Source organism: Vulpes vulpes, chromosome 1 (assembly GCF_048418805.1).
Source record: "Vulpes vulpes isolate BD-2025 chromosome 1, VulVul3, whole genome shotgun sequence".
In the NCBI taxonomy this organism is placed as follows: Eukaryota; Metazoa; Chordata; class Mammalia; order Carnivora; family Canidae; genus Vulpes; species Vulpes vulpes.
Window position 1 is genome coordinate 195,473,388 of NC_132780.1, and position 25,237 is coordinate 195,498,624.

General features: G+C 33.1%; 1 protein-coding gene across 14 annotated transcripts in view; it reads right to left on the reverse strand.

The window, feature by feature from the left end:
• Positions 1–711: 711 nt before the first annotated feature.
• WASF1 (WASP family member 1) overlaps positions 712–25,237 on the reverse strand; it is a 65,586-nt gene continuing 41,060 nt past the window's right edge. For 7 of the 14 annotated variants that reach the window (XM_072738743.1, XM_072738747.1, XM_026005799.2 and 4 more), the window contains exons 2-9: positions 19,552–19,712; positions 14,125–14,259; positions 9,050–9,203; positions 7,864–7,981; positions 6,237–6,409; positions 4,209–4,388; positions 2,474–3,102; positions 712–1,577 (exon numbers count right to left, since the gene is read on the reverse strand). In XM_072738743.1, the coding sequence (XP_072594844.1) occupies positions 1,420–1,577; positions 2,474–3,102; positions 4,209–4,388; positions 6,237–6,409; positions 7,864–7,981; positions 9,050–9,203; positions 14,125–14,259; positions 19,552–19,684 (1,680 nt within the window). In that variant the 5' untranslated portion in view covers positions 19,685–19,712 and the 3' untranslated portion in view covers positions 712–1,419. Of the gene's footprint in view, positions 1,578–2,473; positions 3,103–4,208; positions 4,389–6,236; positions 6,410–7,863; positions 7,982–9,049; positions 9,204–14,124; positions 14,260–19,551; positions 19,713–23,903; positions 23,960–25,237 lie in introns of all 14 variants that reach the window. The other 7 variants (XM_072738786.1, XM_072738778.1, XM_026005801.2 and 4 more) reach the window with 2 other exon arrangements.

Genomic DNA, 25,237 nt, shown 5'->3' on the forward strand with positions numbered 1-25,237 from the left:
CTATCTATTATTGTCTCAGCATCACTCAGATTTAAGGGAGCTGAGAAAAAAAACCCATCTCTTGATGGGAGGAACCAGAGATAGCATTGTAAAAAGATGAAGACTGCAGTCACTTTTATAGTCCAACTACAAAAACTTCACATTAAACAATCTAATATTAATGCTGCTTTCCCTCCATCCATAATCTGGATTATGTAAACTTATTAACAACTCACTTTATCATTATAAAATATGATTTCAAGAATGCTGTTAAAGACAAGGTGTGTTGAAATTAGACAGCAAACTGAGATTTTTAAGAGCATGAGTTGAAAAATATTGATTTAGTGACCTTAGAAAAAAATGATATAAAAGCTATTCTACCAATGTGAATCTACATAATTAAGTGGAAACTATATAGCTTACGTGGTTTTTAAATCTTTTGCTTACTATCTATGTATTAAAAGCCTACTTTAGGAATCCCTGGGTGGCGCAGCGGTTTGGCGCCTGCCTTTGGCCCAGGGCACGATCCTGGAGACCCAGGATCGAATCCCACGTCAGGCTCCCGGTGCATGGAGCCTGCTTCTCCCTCTGCCTGTGTCTCTGCCTCTCTCTCTCTCTCTGTGACTATCATAAAAAAAAAAAAAAAAAAAAAAAAATTAAAAAAAAAAAAGCCTACTTTATATATATTTGATGAATTACCAGAAATAATTTATTCAAAGAGCAACACCTATGAACCTTTAAAATGAACCATTTATTAAATCAGACTGTTATTCTTAACAGTTAATGTAAGTTACATGTATGCTTATGTCAGAGTATTTCACATGGAAATTTTTTAAACTCTTATAGGCAAGCAAAATCGTACCACACAATATATAAGTGGGAAGGGGGGTACTGCTAAACATTCAAATAAGGCAAGTATTTAAAAACAGTAAAACAATAATTAAAAAAAATTCAAGCATTCCTTTAAGAGAATTCAATACTACTAGCTAAATGTACTTTCTGAGTGTATTCATATAATCAAGGCAGTGTTTCTTCTTTTAAAACATCAGGAAATGGAATAAGGCTCATTAATAGATACAGCTGCCCTCAAGATTTCAATCTCAGTTGCTTTCTTTAAATTAAAATTCACAAAGTGCACAATTAAGATATATCAAAAAACTGAATCTGCTACTCTAACAACGGCTGTCCATGCTTAATACTTAGTGGTTTATTTGACCAAATTATCTTTTCAGGGAAAAAATAAAAAAGATAAGCCACTGTAAAACATTTAGTTTGAAATGTATGCTAATATTTTCTTAGAAATCAAAAATTATGGAGGAAAAGGGTTATTTATCATAAGGAAAAGAAAGCAAAACACTGGAATGACCAAACATTTTCAAAGAACAAGCACCACAAAGGACGTCTGCATTCAGTTTTGTAATATTTATCAATGCATTTTTCTTACTCCAACCAATCTACTTCATCAAATTCTGAATCATCTTCTGAATCACTATATTCCACAGCAATACGGCGAGACAGGATGGTGGCAACATCATTTTCAATGCGTTCGTGTTTAGCTTCCTGTTCACGCTGCTCTTCTACTTTGCGTAGCTGAATACCTGGTACAGAAAAGCCAAAGCATTCGTTGTAAATTGAAATACTCAATACTACATACTATTAATCTTTCTGGAATAAAATCAAATACATGTGAATAAAATCAAATACTAACAGGAAAGTGAAAAGCAAGATCTATTAAAAAGAATTTGAAGGGATCATATTTAGAATCATATTAATTTGGTCAATAAATTCTTTCATTCTCTGTAATACTAGCTGGTCAAACTTGCCAGCTATCCCAGTGGATATCTACAGTCTATGCAGCCATGATAGTCTACTGTGCCTCCCTACTCAGCACCTCCCCTAAAAAGTTAACCAGTGGTCAAATAAACGTTGTTGAGTATATTTTCTATGGCTTTATTCTCCCCAGTATTTGAGGAAAAGGTACTATTATTTATTCTATACTGCTAGTTCCTGACTTATAGTAGGTGCTTTGGAAATGCTGGCTGAATACATGAATGAATATGAGAGGTCTTTCCTTTGTTACTAAAGGAGGAACTTTAATTCTACAAAGGTTATCTGGTAGGGCAAGTGTCACTGATATACCAAATGGACAGCCTTAACACTGAAGAAAATACCATTTTTAAAGGAGTTAATATATATATATTAAACATAATATAAAGGGATTTAACTAAATTTTCTGTAACTTGTCTTTGCTTTAATTTCTAATTTATTCAATAAACATTTTAAGAATTTCTAACTGAAGTATGAAAAAATAATTGAATGTGATATTTTCTGGAAAATGATTTAAAGTGAGTTGAACATAGACTTCTTTTCTAAAAACCATTTATGCAAAAACAGGATCAAATAAAATTTTGTAAGTGAGGAAACTGTTGTGTCAAATACTTAGAAAGTTTCTAATCTACCATAGCAATGCTTTTAAGGGCCAGGAGGAAATTACCTTTTCGTATTGCTTCCAGAAGTACACTCCTGGCATCACTGATTACAGGTAGAGTTGATGGATGACGCTTTGGCTCAGAAGCAGGTATAACTTGTGATGGAGGAGATGGAGGCATTAATGGAACATGGGGACCTGGGGCAGTAGATGGAGCTGGATGTAGCCCAGAGGGAGGATGAGTAAGAGCTGCAACTGTGACAGGTGAGGATGGTCGAATGCCAGGTGGAGGCAGAGGAGGCGGTGGTGGGGGTGGAGGCAGCCCCTGGACTTCACCTTGTGGGAGTGGATGAACTGGTACAGTCTCGCATACTGGGGCAGCTCTAGCTACTGGTGGAGAGGGCTGTACTAGAGGAGGTGCAATTGGAGGAGGAGCTGGGTGAAGAACTCCAGGGGCAATCTGAAGAGGAGCTGGAGGTGGTGGTACTGCTGGAGCTTGCAAAGCAGTGGCCGGAGGTGGAGGTGGGGGAGGGACGGGTGGGGGAGGAGTTGAAGTCATTGAAGCTCTTAATGAAGAAGTTGACAAGGCAGATGGAAGAGGTGGTGGAGGAGGTGGGGGGGTGGGGCTCACAAATACAGGTGTCCTGCCTGTAGCTGGTGACTGAGGGCGATTTTCTATCAAACCTGTAGCAGAACTGAAATGATAAAGAAGTCCTAACAAGTTATTAAAAGAGAAAAAAACCACATGAAATATATGACTACCAGTAATTATAAAAGGGTAGATGCATTAACATGTTCTTATAAAAATTAAAAATTCTTCAGTGTTTAGGATGAAAGGAATACACCAACAAGAAAATTAATAGGTGGTGCTTTCGTTTGTCACATTCTAAATGGTCTCATCTTTCCATGCACCTGTCATATACACTCAAACATTTTATGCTTACTTTGATATATAAAATGCTAATTTTATGCTGTGATAGGAGTCTTTAAAATGACTCAACATTTATCATATTACGATATTTGTAGCAATACCTGTGGCCATTACAATGCTGCATTGATATTGAAGCTATTAAGACTCCTCATATGTCGTTTTCAGTTGGATCAATAACCACTAATTACAAACCACAAAAGGAAATTTATGGCTCTCTTTCTTCCTGAGGATGGAACATCAAATTGACTCAATGATAGAAGGTTGATTTTTTAACTGAAAATTATAAAGCTGATCTCTATCTACCTATTAGAAATTTTATAATCTGGGTAACAATGGACAAAATTAAACTTCAAAATTGCTTTACTGAAAGATTATGAGCAATTGCTTATTCTCTCTCAAATTTTCAGAGTATTCCCCATTACACCAAATTAACACATAGAATCACATTTTTGGTTCCCATTTCTTAGTCCCTTGGCACATTCCAAAAATTCTTAATTTTTATTAATATACTGTACATCATGTGCTTGATAATAAAGCTATAATAAAATGAAGCATACTTTAACTTTTAAAGTAAATTCTCATTCGCTAAATTTTCCCAAGAGAATGGGTCAGCTCTTAAGAGGCTGGCGAATTACGTCCCACAGGCCAAATTTGACCTGCTCTCCACTTTTATATATAAGGCTTTGTTGAAACATAGTCATTTATTTATATATAGTCTATGGCTGTTTTCATGCAACAATGGCAGAGTTGAGTAGCTGTTACAGAAACCATATGCCCACGATGCCTAAAATATTTACTAACCGGTCCTTTAAAAAAATAAAAAGGTTACCAACCTCTGAGAACAAATATCATGTGTCAGTCCCGACATACCTGATACAAGTGGGTATGGGTTTGGCATCTCCTGCTCCATGCATTGGTGGAGGTGGAGGAGGTTCATGTGGTCTCACTAAGACCCTTTCCTCAGCTCTAGTCAGAAGCTCACTCATCTGACTAAATGGCAAGGCAGATAGTGAGTAAGATCCATCCATATGGTCCACATATGTCTGAGGTCTAGAAAAAAACAAAACAAAACAAAAACAAAAAAACAGTATCAGTGTACTTTTCTTGAATTACTGGTAAAGTGTTCTACAGGAGATATTTAACATGTATCTTTTGAATGCCAATATTTTAACCACTACTAAGAAACTTCGGAAATTACATTCCTCTTGCTTTCAAAATAAAGAACACTGCTCACAATGCAAACTTTCCTTGCAGTTATTTATTTTATAATACTAATTCAATTCACAAGGATAAAAAGTATTATATATAGAATAGTATAAACAAGAAAAGTAATTTTCGGCAAATTGTGTTCAAAGTTATCAGCCCCTATTTCATTTTTTTCTTTAAAACAAGATACCAATGATAAAAAGCTGGAATATGGAAACTACAATTTTCTACCATTGGGATATCTATCTCTTTAAGCCTAAACGACTTCTGAATGTTTTGTATCAGTGAGAAGGGCCTCCATGATAACTAGCACCACAGAGATGGCTAACTACATTGTTTTGTCTTTTCAGTGTTTTCAAAGATGGTAGGCAGGGTACTCAGAAAATAATGGAGTTACAAAGCAACATGTGACTTAAGATCAAATATAAGCAAAACTTTAGATGCCTTGAGCATGTGAAGATTTACAAATATTTGCTGACTGCAATGCATGCTGGGGACAAATGTACAAAAAGAAATAATGGCTGTCTTTGAACACAGGTTTGAATTGAGCACGTCCACTTATATGAGGGTTTTTTTTATGGCACATCACTGTAAATGTATTTTTTAAATGATTTTCTTAACATTTTTTCTATGGGTTACTTTATTATAAGAATACACCATATAATATACATGACATACAAAATATGTTACATGACTATTTATGTTCTCAGTAAGGCTTCTGGTCAACAGTAGGCTATTGGTAGTTAAGTTTTGGGGGAGTCAAAAGTTACATGTGGATTTGCAACTACACAGGGTGGCCCTAATCCCTGCATTGTTCAAGGATCAACTGTATTGTATTTACACTGGGTCAGGTAATATCGTAATACTTAATACTAGTAGAAAAAAATATTTATCTATAGATTTTTAAAAAATAAATCCTTTCAGTCTTTATTTTTCAGTAATGCATATAAATAATATCTTATATATAATTACTCCTAAAATTGGCCAAGATATTAGCCTAATAATTTACATGTATTATTCCAAAGAAAACTTTAAGCTTCCTCCATTTAAAAATCAATATTATAATATATATAATAACTATGCTCATTCAACTATATACAAATTCCTTCACAGAGAGATGCTCATATAATGTTTAGTTAGGGTAGCATGTTATTTAGATGGGGCTTATGGCTACTAAGAAAGGAAAAAGACCTATTCTATAGTTCTGCAAAAGGAGATGAGTAATTTTGTTTAAAAGTCCTGATGTAACTGAGGTGGGACATGTGACACAGAAAGGGAGTCAGGAGAAAGAAAAAGGAATAAAATATTACCCTTTCTCAGCTCTGATTTTATATGTAGTATATCAGTAATATCTCAAAAAAATTCTAGACCCCATTCCTCTATTACGAAATTCTAGCAGACTCTGCCTGAAGAGAGAACAAGGGGACTTCATAGGAAAGCTAAAACAATGCTGAAGATCATCAATTCCAACCACCTCTTTCTGTAGATGACAAAACTAAAATCCAGGTATGAAAATGGCCTGCCCAAAATCAGAGTTTAAAAGGCTCACACTGGTCAGGGTTTCAAAAGTATTTCTATAGCTTAAAGCAGGGTCTGCTGGTTCAGGACCTAAGACTTAGAGGCTTGGATATTAGAAATAAATCCAGTATTTTATCATTAATTTTGTTAAAACACAAACAAAAGAAACGAAACCTTGTTTCAAAATGGGAGGCTGGGCCATTAGCAACTTCAATATGCTTATGTAAGAGATTAGCATCATCTTCAGCCAGCTCTGGACCTTGGGCCAGCTTCTGCCATTCTCTCCGCCTGTCATGAGGTGCTCTTGGCACTTTTTCTGGCTCATGAGGACGATCTAGATTTTTCTGCTGTAACAGATGTATTGAAAAAAAGCCAAATGCTGAAGTGCTAAGTTTTAAAAGAAGTTATAACAATCAAAATAAAATTAGAATATTAATACTGAAAAAGACAATGCCCTCATAATATAGTTAAAGTAACACAAGGACAGTTCATTTGCACATTCAGAGTTAAATCTTAGCTAGCTGGCTTGCAATCCCAATTTCTTGTCATTTTTCTTTAGCTTCTAATTTGAATTGTATGCCTAAATAATAAAATTTGAGGTCAGAAAATCCTTTCAGATGAAAAAAGATTCACCAACTCTGCTCCCATATCTATTAGTTTTTGCAATGAGTGATATTTCTATCACTAATGGCACTATCTCTCACCAAAACCCGAAAATTTATTAAGGATACATAATCTGGAAAGTGACCCATTAGCTAGCCAATACAATTATGCAATTAACCCATAATAACTGTGTCACTCAACAGAAAACAGGATATTCAAAAAATAAAACACAAAATAATTCTAATTGTGGGAGAAAGCATAGAGAGGTCTAGAGTCGGTATAACAAAGTCAAACGCCTACAGGGGCCAGGCAGACGGCATACATGAATGAAGAAAGTCAGGTCTAAGATGGGGATTGCAATGAATAAACAGGTATGTCCATCTAAGGCTTTCCAGCTCAGCATTTTAAAACCACTGTGTTTGTCGAACAAAGCACTGACTGCAAGCATAATCTGAGCTGCCAGTCACTAGTTTGTGAACACTGGCTAGAATGCCAGGATACTGTCTAGTACAGAAAATAATAACATGAAGGCATTATAGGGAAAGGGAAGGAGGAGCGAGAGAAGTACAGGAGAAACAGAGGGATGATGAAAACAGAATTTACTTCCTTCATAATTCTGCCTAAATCCCAATTTTGCTTCCTCCTTCTTTACTTCTATTATCATCAACATGGAATAAAGAAGATCCAAGTGAATTTTATTACAAAGTAGAAAATGGCAACATAGCAGATAGATAACAGGAGTTTAGTGAGAATATAAAATAATCTTTCCATAACACTTAGGATATGATCTGTGTAAGAAAATGTTAGCTTAATCTACTTTGCTAATATCCACACAATATTCCTTCATCCCTTCTTACCAGAGTGCCCTTTTCTTCCTTGGTCCATTTCACTACTATTTGTTCTGAAATATTTATTGTAAGCTTTGTTTCAAGTGTTTACCAACCCTGTCCTCTGGCTAAAGCAGATGCTGTTTTGTTCTACCTAAAGCCTCCACGCATACCTCTGTAATGGCACTTATCATACCATATTATAATAATCTGACTGCTCATCTGTTTCTCCATTAGACTGTGATCTTCCTGTATGGTTATAAAGATTTCAGTATAAAACTGTCAAAGCAGAAGCGTAATAAAGTTCCATGTATGCAACAAAACACAAATACACGAAAACTAACTTCAATTTTTTCAATCTCTTGTAATACCTTCTGTTTCCTCTTTTCCTTCCTTTTATCCTCTGTATCTTGCAACATTTTTTCTTTCCATAGATCAAAGAAATATGAAGGATTGGTATAAAACTTCAAACCTTCTTTGCCATCATCTCTGAAATATAAATTATCAAAACATGTATCAGTAAGACTTAGGCAATCAGAATAATTTTACTAAAATGTTTTTTCTCCTATATCAATGAAATACAGCATATGTTAAAATATTGGCAAAGTAAATTAGAATGCTTCATCAATAAAATATTTGTCACGAATCAGACAAAAAAACTGAGGAAAATGGAAAACCAGGTTTTTTCAGAGTTACTAATCTGAAGAACAGCTGCGACAATTTTCATCCCTAACTTGTGCTGAACACCAACTTTTCTAGAAGTCATCTGGGAAATTCCAATAGTTAAAAAAGGTTCTGCCAAAGATAAAAGCCTGAAAAGACATCATCATTTAGAATAAAGAAATTATACAGAGTTTCTGCCCATACTCTAATTTACTTATTATTTCACCAAACCCCAAAAATATCCTTTAAAACTCATTCTAGTAGTAAGTTATTTTTATTCAATGACTTGCATACTGACAAAAGTTTCAAATAAATATCTGAATACCATTTCATTCCAGATATGTGTTATGTATCTTAAATTATCCACCTAACAAATCATGTGAAAGTATCCTGAAAGAAAGCCTGAGGAATTCCAGATTTTATTTTAAATGATAAAAAATATTTTAAAAATAGATACTGCACATTCATCTTGTAGAATCTTAATGCATATAGATCAAGAGTAGGCATGAGCAAGCAAAAATGGTATTTATTTTGTTAGTGGGGTGGAATTTTGAGCTCTTTTTTTATTTTCATCTGACCAGCTATTACATTAAAAAGACAGTAACTCCTTGTCCCTTCATATTAATAAGTTTGCCACTGGCTTTGATTAATAATACTTCTCAAAACAACTCCCTTGAATAAGTCTTGTCTTTTGTATGCCAGAACCTTGGGAATGCACCTAGTGAATAAAGCAAGTTTTCTAAAGGTGATGAATAAGGAGGGTTCTCTGTGTTGGTAAAAAGCCCACTGACATAAAGAATGTTTGTGCATTTGGCATTTAAAGGTAGACTGCTACTTATTTGGACTGAAAGTCAACAGTAAATAGCCAGCCTTCATGTTTATTAGCCCACTGACCTATAAGGGGTGAGTATATTGAGAGGTGGAGGCTGTTCACAAACATCATATGTCTCCTGTAATGGAATAGGCAAAGTCTTGCGGTCAAAAAGCTGCTGATCTTGAATTGTAGAACTTCGGAAAGCTTTCCTCATTGTTATATCTTGCAAAGACACTAAAACAAAAATAAAAAATGTACTTTATTTATTTTACTAAGTGAATTTAATATAAAGGCAAATTCACATACTGTATTTAAGCATCAGCACAGCTCAGGAAGTTGTGACTATAGTGGCTTATGAATCAGGCACCACATTTTAAATGCTCTATTATTATATTCCAATATCATTCTAACCAGAAACGTTTGAAGGCATCTTTCATTTTTAAGGCTCAAAGGCTCTAATTGCATACCTAAAGCATATCTACATTTCTCATCAAATATCTTTTTCCTATTTGCCATCCCCAGCCCCCACCAACCCACATTTTCTTCTTCCTTTTTTTAATAATCTTTTTTTCCCATTTCCCTTTATTACTTTTATTTAGCTTATAACAATAACACTGAAGGAATTACTTAGTCCTCAGTGGCAGTCTGGACTAAACATACTGTTGGCCTCTATGATATATCTACACTATAAATATTATACATATGCTTCAAACTTAAAACAAACTTTAACCATAAAGAAAATATTATCAAGTACTAGGAAATCTATATCATCTTCTATTTCACTTACCTTTTATCTTAGACTGTAAGGATCTCTAGTTAGCTATAAGCTCTTGAAGACTGACACTGTCTTGTACATTAGTATCTCTAGCAACTAGCAGAGTTCCATCGCATACATGATAATCTACAATAACTTCATTTACTCATTTTCTCTTGGACTATGCAGCATGTTTAAGTAAGAAATGTACTAAATTAGTAAATTCTTAACTCTTAGAATGACTTTCTGATATTAAAAAAGTAGGTGATTTCTTACATATTTAATATGGCTTTCTATATGCAGATAAATGCTTTATACTATAGCAAGGCCAGTACTAATCACTTCTTAAATTATTCTTCTCCCTAAAATAGTATTTCTAGCATCTTCATAAGTAAAATTCACTCAGCATGAATATTTGGATCTATGCAATAGGTGGAGCAATGTGGCTCTGTAATGGCCACACCATGACTGTCTTCTCAGCAATTCTACTGCTGCATGATTTTCAACACGCTCAAAAACACCAAATAAAATTCAGAGAAGGAAAAAAATTTTTTTTTCATTATCACTAAAGAATAATAATAATAATATCACTAAATAATAATATTTAATGAGCACAGACTATATGTGCTAGATGTTTTCACTAATTTTTATTTTACTTAATCTTTGCTACAACTCAATGAGAATAAAAATTATTATTCCATTTTAAACATAAGAAAACCAAGGCTAGGAAACATTATATAATTGGCCCAAGCCAAAATAGTTAATAAGCTAAAGAGCCAGAACAGAAAACCCAGATCTGCCTGCCTCTGCCTCTGAGACTGATCCTTTAGCCATAACACCACACACTGTTCTCTGGCTCCTGTCAAATGGGTCTTCTGTTTTCTATAATCAAAATGGATCAATTTTTGCCACTCTCCCATCTCATTTATTTACCATAAGTATATAACCAAGATAGAACCTAGTGTTTAACCTCCCAAAACTTTCTTAGTTAAGGATGTAAAGAATATAGAAGTAATAAGCACTTAAAAAAAATATTTATTTGACAGAGAGAGGGAGAGAGAGAGTTGAGGGGTGGGGGGACAGAGTGAGAAGGAGAGAGAAACTCTAAGCAGTCTGTGCACTGAGGGTGGAGCCAAAAGCTGAGCTCAATCTTACAACCCTGAGACCATGACCTGAGTGGAAACCAAGAGTCAGATGCTTAATGGACTGTGACAACCAGGTGCTCCATTAATAAGCACTTTTCCATCTTCAACTGCTCTCATTCATCATTTGTCTTATTAACATTTTCTAAATTATATTGGTACTTCTCACCATTACTTAAATTATTTAATTAGTAATTTAGAAAACATAGGGTACCTGGGTGGCTTTGGCTCAGGGCATGACCCCAGAGTATTGAGTCCTGCATAGGGCTCCCTGCGGGGAGCCTGCTTTTTCCCTCTGCCTGTGCCTCTGCCTCTCTCTCTCTCTCTCTTTGTCTCTCAGGAATAAATAAATAAAAATCTTTAATTAAAAAAATAGTAATTTAGAAAACAAAAATACTGATATTATACTTTGTAATTTAGTATTCTATTCATAATGTTATTTTACATGAACTCTGAGTTTAAAAATCTAGTTTAAATAATTTTGAAAATTTATTCAACATCCCCAAAATGATATCAAATTAAGCACTTCAGCTTTTATTTTATTTTTTTCACTTCAGCTTTTAGATTTTGAATTCTTCTCTAATGCTCCCCATAATTTTAAAGGAAACTATAAACAATTTTGATAGTTACTGGCACATTTTTTTAAAACACTTAAACATATTAAGTTATTTAACTGGTATGTGTATTTTTGTTCCCAATTTTAACTGGAGTGCTAAGATATTTGTTAAAATTTAACAGCATTTTGGGGCAGCCCCGGTGGTGCAGCAGTTTAGTGCCGCCTGCAGCCCAGGGCGTAATCCTGGAGACCCAGGATTGAGTCCCATGTCAGGCTCCCTGCATGGAGCCTGCTTCTCCCTCTGCCTGTATCTCTGCCTCTTTCTGTGTCTCTCATGAATAAATAAATAAAATCTTAAAAAAAAATTTAACAGCATTTTGAAACCGTTGATTTTTATTTGTTACATATAGGAACTACCTCTGTAGTTTTGTTATTAGATGGCATATATTTATAACTTAAGTGTTTAACTTTAAAAAGTTTGGAGGTAAATTATATATTTGAAAGTATGGTCATAAAATATTTTTCCACCAGTAGCAATTATTTCAAGAATTTCATGAAGTATGATTAATATACATGTACATTCTTCAAAAGATATCACTAAGAAAAACCACCCACAGAATGGGAGAAAATATTTGTAAATCATGTATTTGATAAGAGGCTTGGACCAAGCATATACACAGAATTCTTAAAACTCAAGAAAAAAAAATATTTCAATTTAAAAATGGTAAAACAACCACCAGAGAAGATACACATCTGATAAGTCACTTAAACAGCGATTTTATTTATTTATTTATTTTTTATTTTTTTAAAATTTTTATTTTATTTATTTATGATAGGCACACAGTGAGAGAGAGAGAGAGGCAGAGACATAGGCAGAGGGAGAAGCAGGCTCCATGCACCGTGAGCCTGACGTGGGATTCGATCCCGAGTCTCCAGGATTGCGCCCTGGGCCAAAGGCAGGCACAAACAGCGATTTTAAATTCTAGCTCTACCACTTCCTGCTGGATCACTTGTCTCTAAATGGTTACAAGCCGTGAGAAAATGCTCAACATCATTAGTCATGGGGGAAATGCAAATACATTCCACAACATGAACCAATAATGAAAACATTAGGCTAAATGAAATCAGTCAATCACTAATGGCCACATCTGCATGATTCCATTCATAAGAAATGTCTAGAATAGGTAAATCTATAGGGGCTGAAAGTAGATTAGTGATTGCTTGAGGCTGGGGGAAAGGGAAAATAGAGTGACTGCTAATAGATATATGGATGGTTTTTTTTGGGCGACGAAATGTTCTAAAATTGATTATGCTGATAGTTGTGTAACTCTGTGAATATACTAAAAACCACTGAGCTGTACACTAACTTTAGACAGGCTAAATGTAGGGCAATGAAATATATCTCATTAATGCTGTTCAAGAAGAAAAAGTATTGTTTTGAATTTTTCACATCCAGATCTGAGTTTATATCTTTGGAAGCATAGAAATTTAACACGGTACTTGTCTACTTATTTAGGTTTTAAATTAGGTTACATCAAAAGAAGTTGGTTCAATCATGAAGCTATCTATTATTACACTCTATTTTTTGCTTTTTCCAGTGATAGCTTCTATTATTTTCATTCAAGTTTAGGTCTATCATATAACTTGCACTTATACTAAAAATGTTATTCAGCAAGAAAATATTCTGAAGAAAAGGTTATAAGAGACATACATTAAATAATTCTCTAGGGAAAATGTAGAAATTATGTTCTGAATAGTTCCATTTCTTTTTTTGTAAGGGAAATAACCACCAAAAAAAAAAAAAAAAACAAACCAAGAGGAATTTGAGACACAAGAGTTCTCAGTGAATTCTATCAAAGTATAAAATGTTGTTTTACAACTAAAGTTTTTACCATTATTTCAGACTGTAATATATTGTTTTACACCTGATATCCCTGGTTTAATACTCAGTATAGAATACTTTTGTCCTACATACAGGCAATTTGTTTTTTTTGAGAAATGGTTATTTAAAGTGAGGAATAACATTAAAATAATTAGAGTTTAGTAATTTAACAATATGTACACGCAAAAGAATATTAAAAGGAATTATAACAGAATAAAACCTAAAAATTTCAAGTGATTTTCAAACAATTTTTATTTCTGGGACAAAACTATACAAATAAATTATAAAGAAGAAAAGAAAAAAGAATAGAGAAAAAGTCTAGCTAAAAATGTCTTTATGTCATAGGTACCTGAGTGGCTAGGTTGGTTAAGTGTCTAACTCTTGATTTCAGCTCAGGTCATGATTTCAGAGGCATGAGATTGAGCTCTGTATGAGCTCTCTACCCTCCACATTTTGTTGGTGGAGGGTGGAGTCTGCTTGAGATTCTCTCTCTCTCTCTCTCTCTCTGTCCCTCCCCCCCCCCCCCCGTGCTCTCATAAATAAATAAATAAAATCTTAAAATCTTTTTTATGTCAAAAAATTAAAAGCTATTTAAAAAGCTATTTAATAGACAAAAAGAAGCAAAGGGAAAGAGAATAGAAAAGCCAGGAGAGTCCTACTACTATTTATAGATAATTCACTGATTTATTACAACACAAAGATCAAAGGCCATGAGTAAAAAAACACCCCTAATAAAATCTGAGTTTAATACTGTTTTTCAATATATTGCTCATCTCACCAAACCTAAAATACGTGTGAAAGAAAATATGAATAAAACTTACATTCTTCTTCTTTAGGGTCAAGTTGTGTAACACTAACAGATAAACGGTCCACACGTTCTTGTAATGAGTTAACTCTGAAGGAAAAACTATGTGCTTCATTAAACAATTCTCCAAATATATCTTCAGCATATTTACCTAGGCAAAAATGAAACATATACCATAAATTTAATGTAATCAGAGATAAATATCAAACAATTTAACATTTTAAAAGTGCTGCCCTGATGAATCTGGCATTTGTTTGGAACAAGTTTATGCTTTTTAAACACTAAAGTAACCAAATTGAGACAGGGAGGGAAAACAACATAAACCCTGGGAAATCTGGTTTTAAATACTACCACTTCCTGCTAGGTGACTTGTGCCTAAAATGAAAATACTACATCTGCCCGGTTGTTGAGGTTAGAGACCATTATGATGTAAAAATACATACAAATAATACCTCTTTTAAATTATCATTCATAAATGAGCCCTACTCTAGAACTGATTTTCAGGCAGAACCTAAGAGTCTTCACAAGCCCAAAAGAAGACCCAGTCTCAGATATGTCCAAAACGTGGACTCTGAAAATTTAGGAGATATTTTATATTTTCTTATTCTATTTTCTTAAAAAAAATCATAAATCTAAAATCACTGTATTTTCTCTAGTCATATAAATTTCTACTACTGAAAAGAATAAGTGAAAATAACCCTATCCTAAAAGGAGAAAAAAACAGAAATGTCTACCTAGTAAGTAAGCCAGGGAGAAATTTAGGCAACATACAACAAAAACGTCATTCAAGTGTATTTAGAACATATAAAATAAGACATACTTGCAATATAAAGGTGAGTCAATTACTATGTGTACCTTTGAGTAAAAAAGAAAAAATTAATGGCCTTCCTAAATTGAGACATTTCAGACCCAAGAATACTGTGTATGTTAAATGTAGCTCAATAAGTTTAACCCTAAATGAACTCTATTGAGAGTGCCTAAGTCAGAAATATGTTAAATGAATTCATTAATCTCACTAGTTTATATTTGAATAATATTGCATTTTTTCAAAATGTTTCAATATATTAACAGTTAAATCAAAAAGCATTGAATGAGGGCTTGCCCTGTGCCAAGCCAGTGTATGACCTTCTGACGGCACCAAAAAGCAAAACATAAAATTACTTTCCTAGAAGATCCTATAATATTTAAGAAAAAAATCAGAACTTTAAAGTCTCTGTAATAAAGAACTTTAAGGCCCACAAAAATATAATAAAAATATTTTGTATATATTCACTTACTTACATGTATCTTTAAACCAAATTGACTGAAAATGTCTTATGTGTCAGACACTGTACCAGACCCTGGATATATAAAATGATGGAAGAAGGTCTCTGCCATTGATGAGTTTTGAACAGAGGGGGAAACAGACATCTAAACAAATATGAAAAGCAATTTAATAAGTAAGTCCAAATCTTTATTCTATTCACTTTGAGGCCTTGGTATCAATTTCCTCACCTGTAAAATAGGAACAAAAATGTCTGCTTCAAAAAGAATTTATAAGAAAAGGTGACACACTGAGCAAAGAACCTGGCCGCATACAGGGCAGGAGGTCAGCAACAGGCATCTCTTACTATAATACAAGGTAAGAGCCACAAAACACAGAGAAAAAACTTTTGGGTTTGGGATGGTGTCTGAGACACTTCCAGAGACACAGTTTCTCTGGCAGATAAAGAGAGCACCCTAAGTCCCAAGTGTAAGAAAAGGCAGGTAAAAGTTATTCATTTATCCAACAAATGTTAGGGATACAAATGCTAGGAATACAGAGATAGAAGAGACAATTTCATCCTTAAAAGAGCTTAGTTTAGTACTGGGATCCTTAATTTATAATCTGTAAACCAACAGAAATTATACACAGGGTTTTAAAAATGTGCTTTTACATTTTTCTGAAGAAAGGGCCCACAGTTTTTCAAAAGATTTTTTTAAAAAAGAGTCTATGCTCCCCCCACTACAGGTTTAAGTACTAAAGTACTTCAGTGGATAAAATAAACATCCCATCTGTTCTCTTTGCATAGCCCTTCTTACTTTCCAAATCTACCTCCTCTTCCTCTTCGAGGTAAAAGACATAAAGTTTGCAATGTAGAATTGATTTGGCATGTATCTGAATTTGAACTAACCTTAGAAGTTATTACACTTCTTACCCTTCAAGAACCTACTTGGTCTCTTTACTATCTTATCATCTATGATGTTAAAAATCTAAATCAAAATCCTCTCAACTAACATCCTATGTCTTCCAAAATCATTGTCTGCCATATTTATCCAATATCATCTGTCCCTTTAATCCCCCTTATATATTTATTTTTGCCTCTATTCATTTGCCTATTCTTCATACAAGCTACAAATGCCTGCCTTCCCCTTTCCTCTCCATTTTCCAAATTCTTTTGTTTCTTAAAGGACTGATTCAATTCGCATTTCATGCGGCAAGCCTCCTGGAATGACTTCACCTTATTTTTATCTCTTTTTTTCTCAGTTCCTGTAATCTAAAACTCAGGATTTTAATTATATACATGCTCACAATGGTCAGAATGATTTCAGTATTAATCATATTTGACTCTTTCAATTCAAATGGGATATATGCTCTTTTCAAAAAAGAACCATGTAGCTTTATCACACAGCAAAGTATTCAGTGTTATCTGTCCACTGTCTATGTTTCTAATTAGTCTTATCAGGCCAATCTATTTATCCTCCTTCCTACCTTGCTATCTATCTGTCAAATTTAGGTGCTATCAGCTTATCTTGGTAGCATAAACTGACTATGTTTAACAGAAGGATGGCCCTGGGAAGAGACAAAGGTAAAAGATCCCTCAGGTAATTAGAGTCTCAATGGTCGTTAAATAAGACAACAATAAAATGGATAAGAATTTTGGTAAAACAGAAGCAATTTATAGAAAGTGAATTCTATGTTTTCAGTTACTACTATAAGACAGAATTGTGCTCTACTAGGAAAAACATTCTTGTGAGGAAGAAGACAGGAGGATGTCATGCCAAGCCTTGCCAAGCCTTGCAATTTACCTTTATTTCTGTGTTCTCTTAACACTTTTGGTACTAGCAACAGTACCAAAGTCAACATCTCAATTACCTGAAACCATTTTGGATAGCCAAGTTTACAAAGTAATTCAGAGATTATTTAATACATTAATTATTTTAACTACTTTGGGTGAAAACTTAAGTAGAAATACAAAATTAAACAGAATTTAACCTTTTCTTGAGGACTCAGTGATGAGTTGATTATGAAATCAAAATGTTCTAAGCTAGAAAGCAGACCTGAAATGTGTAAGAATATCTGCTTTTACATGAAATGGCCTCTTTCTGGTTTTTATCTTGCTTCTTCCCTTACGTCACTTCTTCCTTTGCTGTAAACTACTTCTTTTGACTGGCTTAGGCAATACCTGCTTCTATTTTTATCTCCCCTATACCTCTCCTCTTTTAATGTTCTGAAGCATAAATGTTTGGAAATCAGATCATCAATCCTGTATGAAATATCAAAGTAAAAGTAAACAGACTCTGAGAGAGGATCAATTGGCTATTTTATGTACATAGTTTTTAAAAGTGCATGGGTTTGTTTATTTTGGCTAGCTAGGGGCCTTTTAAATTTAATTCCAGATTCCCAACTAGGTCAGTGGGAAAGCTGCCAGAGAGTTTAATTCCAGGGCAGTAAACTATTGTTACACCTTGCTACAATATTTTATGGGCTTTCTTTTGTTTTTGAATTTCTACAAACTGCTTAGAAAATACCTACAATAGTCTCAGATTCTAAATCTGAAGCATCTAAGATCGAATTTAGTTATATTTTTACAAGTTATTTCTATTTTCAGAGTTTGGCTATATAACAATGACCATGTGCTTGCTGACAGATGTTGCTTATATGGATTATATCAGACTTGAACATTACTTAAGTTTCCATCTTTAGGTTATATAAAAAATGGGTTAGTACAGCAAATTAACACTCTTAATCATTGTTATTAGTTCTAAATTCTACATTGAGAATATACCTAAAACAATATGCCTGTATCAGATCCAAAATTCACTTTAAGAAATCTTTTAACTAAGTTCATTGTCATATCTATGCTCTTAATATGTATTTTAATGTATGTACTCATGTACATGTGGTAATACAAATCTGATATGAAGTCACATTAGATTTAATTAGGGCTAGGTCACAAAAAAGGTCAGCAATGTCTTTAAAAATATGGTTAAACATACATCAATATGATATCTAGGACTCTTCTTTTGACTTCTCTCAAAAGTATATTCTATATTGACTTTTCCAAGAGAGAAACAGGTAAATAATAAAATATATGTTAGTGATTCACTGCCAGTAATTAACCTGAAAAAATCTTTTATTTTTAAAACTATTTCAGAGGTAATGTAGAAATTTAGTGCTCTAACCAAGAGCATTCAAAAGTAATTTTTATATTTCTCTAGCTACATACGTGTATATGCCCAAATGCTCTCACTTGAAACAAATTTGATTAACAACCTCTCTTTATCTTGTGCTAAGTACTCAATCACAAAAAGAAAGAACAAAAGTTAAAAGGAAAAGCAAAGCGTTGGTCTTGCTTATCAGGACAATCTATGTGGGTAGGTATGGCTAAGAAATATCTAGGATCCCTCAGAGAATATGTCTAAGGCCAAGAACATCTTGTTTTTCCTTTAAAATGAAATATAAATATCTTATTAAAAAGCTAAGGCAAAAAAAAAAAAAAAAGCTAAGGCATCAATTCAAAAGACAGATTGGATATAATTTACTTAATGCCTTAACTTAGCAGTTCTGTTCTGCACTCTTATAATGGGAACACATTGCTTGTCTCCTTCCCTACCTGCTCATTACAACGGCCTCTATTATTTGGCCTGCTTGCCTCTTGTCTGTGAGGCCAGGTTCACTGGCTACTTTCACAGCAGGCTGCATGTCAGACTCCTAATGTCCTTTAGACAACTACTTGACTAACCTAATCCTGAGTAGTGACTACTCCACACCTTTTCATTTTAGATATTTGATAATATATAAGTATTTCTTTAGGCTAATAAAATATATGTAAAGAGAGATACTAGTGAATAATTGAAGCCTCTAAAAAACTAACAGTGATAATAAGCAAGCAAAAGTTCTACCCTAGCACTATCCTTCATAGATCAAATCATATTTTAAAAACAATTTCAGTAATTCTTATCATGTGATCCTGTTCCTAAAATTGTCCTTATTTCTCTTTCCCAGAAGAAACATGCAGAGAAGAAATGACTCAAAAACTCATTAATTTTATTTAAAATAGCCACCCTTTTCAAGATAACTTTGTATTCTTCTCACCAAACGTCTCCCCAAATTAATCATAAGAACATCTTCTTAATATTCTAAAGCATAACATTCTGGTTTGCAAGAAATATTTTCATTGATATAAATAAAAATACTTACTTAGGCTACTTAGTTGTCTAATTATATTTGCCAAGGAAATATTGGTTACACATTCTAGTTCATTCTTAATGCCTCTAGGCAGTGCTGTGTGGCACAAGTGCCTAGGATCAATGTTTCTTTTCACTAATGGCATCTTGAGATCAACCTCTGTGCCAGTTCACCTGTAGGAAATCAAACAATAAATTAACATCATTCAACTGTACCCAGAATAGAGTAAGACCTCATCTTTCACATTTAACAATAAAATATTTGCTAGTATAAAGACAATGAAAATGGAGTTACTGACTAAATGAATCAAAACTTACTTACTAGCCACCTTTCATCTTCAATTATTAGAATAACTTATATAAAAATTGGAAAAAAACTTTTGAAAAAAAAACTTTCAAAGTCAGTTGCTTCATAATGAATTCATAAATCACAATTATTCTCCTAAAACCACAGTTTTACTTACTACAACTAGGTTTTTGTTTTTGTTTTAGAGAAACGGTGTGAAAGGTCTTCTCTAAGGAAGCACATAAGAGAATTAAAGAAGCTGGAAGAGCAGTATCAAATTTCCACTTCCACGTAAAATATATCAGGTGTTCAATGGCTCAGAGATCAAATAGTACAAATAGCCCTACATCTTTAATCTCATCAACATGGGCCCTATCTTTAATTGATCAAACAGTTCAACCTTCTTCCAATTACAGGCAGTCCTTACTTCCCAGGGCACAGATTTCAGCTATCATAGATTTAGTTCAATAACACCAGTCTCCAAAAACATGGTTGCAATTTCACCTACCATACTATATTAACTACAACTGCATAAATACAAACTTCCTTGCTAGCATGTCAGTCTACAAAGTACTATGTTAATAAGAGATGTATATCATAATCAGTGACTGATCACTTCCTTCCAAAGTTAGTTGGTGACTGGTCATTCAATTCACCTGTCTATAAAGATGTCAAAGCATGTAGCTGGGTTACCTTCTTGCCTCCTAAACCTACCTGAAATTTTACAAAACAAATAACTAAAAGGCGGCATTGGCTGACAAAGGTGAAAGTACAGCAAATAAATGAAAAATGATAAAGCTGGAAGTGAAAGTGAATTCAAATGTAAATGGAGTAATAGAAGAAATAGCTAATTGTGGAAATGTTGCATTATCACTGTTTGAGAGATTTTAGATCCATAGTCGAAAGAATTAAGTGAAGGTAAACTTAATGACATAAATGAGGAAAGTGGTTGTGACAAAAAGGAAGATGTCCCTGAGAAAGTGATGCCAGCAAAAACTTCACATTAAAGAAACTCTTGCAAAAAAAAAAGGAAAAAAAAAAATAAAGAAACTCTTGCAGATATTTCCTGACATTGAAAATGCAAAAATAAAATGTTGGCAGCTGATCCAAATGGACAATTTGCCAAGGCACAGAAAAGATGCTCACTCTGGCTAGATCTACTATTCTAATTTATACAAGGAGATGGCAAAGCACTGTTCAAGCTACTCTTGATAAGTTTTTTACAAAGAAATAAAACATTTTAATTCTAATTGTTTTTAATGTTTTATAATACATGGTATTAAATGTATTTTTATATAGTTTTACTATTTTTTTCATTTCCTTATATACATTCATAACCCACATAAAAGTTTTAATATCTTGACAAAATTTTTTAAAGATCATAGAACAATTGTGATTTTTCCCAATGATTAAAATCATTATGTAGGTTTTAGTTTGTATGACCATTTTTTTGGCCCCACACTACCATGAAAAGTGAGGACTACCTCTACTCAACCAATGCCAAATAATGGTTATGAAGGAAGTTGTTTCAAAACATTACCCTAATCTCAAAAAAGGATGGACAAATTTTGTTGTGATTAAAATAGTGCCAAAGTGTTTGGTAGAGAAAAGTTCTCTTCCTCATCCTTTTACTTCAATATTAGATTCTTTTTTGTACCTTTCTGTCTTACTCCTTGGCGATTTTAATGGTCATTTATCTAACTCAACTATCGAAATCAACTATTTACTTTATCAAAAGTAAAATAAAGCCTAACAACTTTGTTTCCTACATCCTGAGAAAACAGCCTAATTCCTGTTTTAGAGAGTTTACAATACTATTTTTAATGTAGGAACCTTTGTCATATTGGGAAAGGGTAAAAAAAAAAAATCCTAAATGCTAAAAGGTATAATTTAGCTAGCAAGCAAAACTAAAATCAAATTCACTTGAGGTTTTTTTAAATACTGCATATGATACATTTTTCTCTTTGAAAACAATAAAAAAATACTACATAGAATTGAACCAATAACATAAATTTTAACATCTTTTAATCCATCATTGACTAACTTGCCTATTTAAGGGTGAAAACCTTTTATTTAATAAAAAAGCTAAAGTATATTGTGCTAAAACATAAAATAATTCTAAAAATTGTTAATCTGTTTTCTTAGGGCATAACTAAACATCATAGCAAACAAAAATTTCCCAACTATTACATAATCCATGTGATTATAAAAGTAATTGTTTGGGATACCTGGGTGGCTCAGCAGTTGAGTGTCTGCCTTTGGCTCAGGGCGTGATCCCAGAGTCTTGGGATCGAGTCCCACATCACGTTTCCTGCATGGAGCCTGTTTCTGCCTATGTCTCCACCTCTCTCCCGCTCTCTCTCTCCCTCTGTGTCTCTCATGAACAAATAAAATCTTTTAAAAAAAGGGAAAAAAAGTAATTGTTTGCTAAAACCATTCCTACACTTCTTCATTTATTTTCCTGGGTTCCTAGCAAATAAACTGCCAATTATTGATGGGAACATCAAGAGATTGAGAGAATGAAAACGAAAGTCTACATCCTCTAAAGATTTTTAAATTATTTAAGATAAAATAATTCAGCTAAAATTTTAATAAATCTGTTCTTAATTCAAAGAACATTTTATGGGTTTAATTTTAAATACTGATATGAATATTAAAATTAAAATATAAAATTAGCTCCAATACTGCTAAAGGGATCATGGTTTTGTTTTTGTTTTTGTTTTTTTGTTTTTTTTTTTTTAAAGATTCCATTCAGCTATTTATTTGAGAAAGAGAGAATGTGTGAGCAGGGGAGGGGAGCAGAGAATGCGCGCAGGGGGAAGAGCAGAGGGAAAGGGGAGGAGCAGGGGGAGGAGCACTGAGTGCAGAGCCCAGTGTGGGGCTCAATCTCAGGACCCTGAGATCATGACCTGAGCCAAAATCAAGTCAGATCTTAACCACCTGAGCCAGCCAAGCACGCCAGGAATCATGTTTATTAAACTAGCCTATTAAAAACCCTCTTACAGAAGAATAAGGAAAATGAAACTAAAATCTGAGCATAGCAAGATGTTTGACAATTCTTTGTTAAAATTCTATTTTGGTGACTATTATTAATATCAATATGTTCTCTAAGTTATTTTAAGAATGCTTCTGTTGACCCAAATTGAGACTATATATCTGTCTAAAAGTATAAAGCAATGATGTAGGTATTAAAAATAACCCAAGATCAGGTATCACAGTGATCTCAGAGCACTGGAAATCAGAAAAATACATTATCTGAATTCTCATTTTCAGAACTCAAAAATGGTTTGCAAACTTTAAGATGTTTAAAGGATTCCTCCAATTATCAACTGCAAGAAAAATAAGAGTTGCTTTTAATAAAAAAAACCTCCATGAGATAATTATAGTTAATAATTGCCTTTGGATTATATAAAGAATGTAAGAATTAAGAGTATTCTATTATGTCACTGATGACAAGTGATTAATTCCTTATCCTCATACATCAATGAAACAACTAATCTATGATCATTTAAGGGTGTTTCTGTATTTATAAAATAACAATATTAAATAAGGCAAATTTTATGTTAAATTATAGAAATACAATTTTCAATTTTCCTAACACTATTTAAACTAAAGGATTATACTGGAATACCTAAGAGAACGGGTTAGAATAAAATAACTATTCTAATTAAAACAAATATCAGTATTTTGAATACTTTAAGAATTTTTAAGAAAGCCAGTGATTTTTAAGAAACATCCTACTTCTTAAGATTAGAAGCTACTTAATTATGTATAACCTAAGTAATTTGAGCACAAGAATGTTTAAATGGAGATATGTTCTTCATGGAAATAGTTTTCCCAATAAGCTTCTATGCAAGTGACAAAATGCTTTATAATTCTGACACAAGGGATTAAAATAATAAAAAGCATTTTTGAAATAAGAATGAACAAAATAAGAGCTCACGTTAACAAATATATCAAATCTAATTAAAATATTTCAATTATGTAAAACCACAGGTCTTTAAATAAAGTGCTATAATTTAAAATATATAAAAAAAGGATGTTTAAAATGTATCAAGAACAGAATTTTTATAACTTACCTTCTCCCCAAATCTATAATGTATATATCCCAAACTGTTTTCATATTATAAGTAAACTGAAATAGAAAGTAATTGAACTTACTGGTGAAACAATATAAATTTATATTAAACAACAGTGGAAATATATAAAAACAATTCTCCTTTGGGTTATAAGGTAAACTTATTAATCTCATTAATCATAAATCTCTAAAATTCTACAAAGATATGGCAATTCCAAATTAGACACTCCTAGGATTAAAGAACTACCAGTCATGCTAAACATCTCTTTATTTGATTGCTTTGAGATGTTCTGGCCTTATTAAAGAATTTGCCCTAAAAACAGTGCTACCTTATACCAAAAATAAATAGGTAGATAATTATATCTTTCGTCTCGAGTCACAATAACAAAGTATTAAATTTTGATAGGCTAAGCTGAAAAGAAATGAAGAAATAAGCATGGCAAAAATACATATCTACATTATGAAAAATTCAATTTCTCCAATGTTTAACTGTAAAACATTTTCATGTGTATTAAAACTCAAAATGGATGGTGACCACTGACAAAGGCAACAGTCACACTATTCTATGGAACTGTACATTCATTATGGGGCCAATTTCTTTCTCTTTTTTTGAAATTTGCCACTCAAAAGAGCACTTAAAAGACCTCCTTAAGTATCTTAGCAGTGAAGTGACATATAGTACAGGAAAAACTGTGTTTGTACATTAAAAATTTAATAACATTGCTTTTTGAAAGAGAAAAAATATTTCAGATCCCTGATACTTATTTTGAATATAATGTTACTTAGCAGTATACATATATAAAATCAGATGTAAAATCCTTATGCTTATAACTCCTTATACAACTATAAAGCCAGAATTAAAATTTTTTTATTTATTTATGTATTTTTTAAGGATGAGAGAGAGAGAACATGAGTGGGGGGACAGAAGAGGGAGAGAGAATCCTCAAGCTGACTCCCTGATGAGCTTGGAGACAATTGTAAGGCTCAATCCCAGGACCCTGAGATCCTGACCGGAGATGAAATCCTGAGCTGGCCATTCAACTGCCTGAAGCACCCAGGCACCCCGAAAGCCAAAATAGAAAAGTCCATAAAATTCCAAATAACAGTAATAGATATGACGAAAATCACTTTGCTTTAACTCAATCATTGCTGGCTATATAAATCCTGTACTGACTGCTCCAAAAATCTGCTTTATTTTATTCATGACTATCCTGCTATATAAAGTCTTTCCTTTATTTGAACTGCTGTGAAATTTTATTTGTTACCTGACACCCTTAGGCTTTACTATGTTCAAATACAACATTTAGGTACAAATATGTCCCTGTAATACCATTA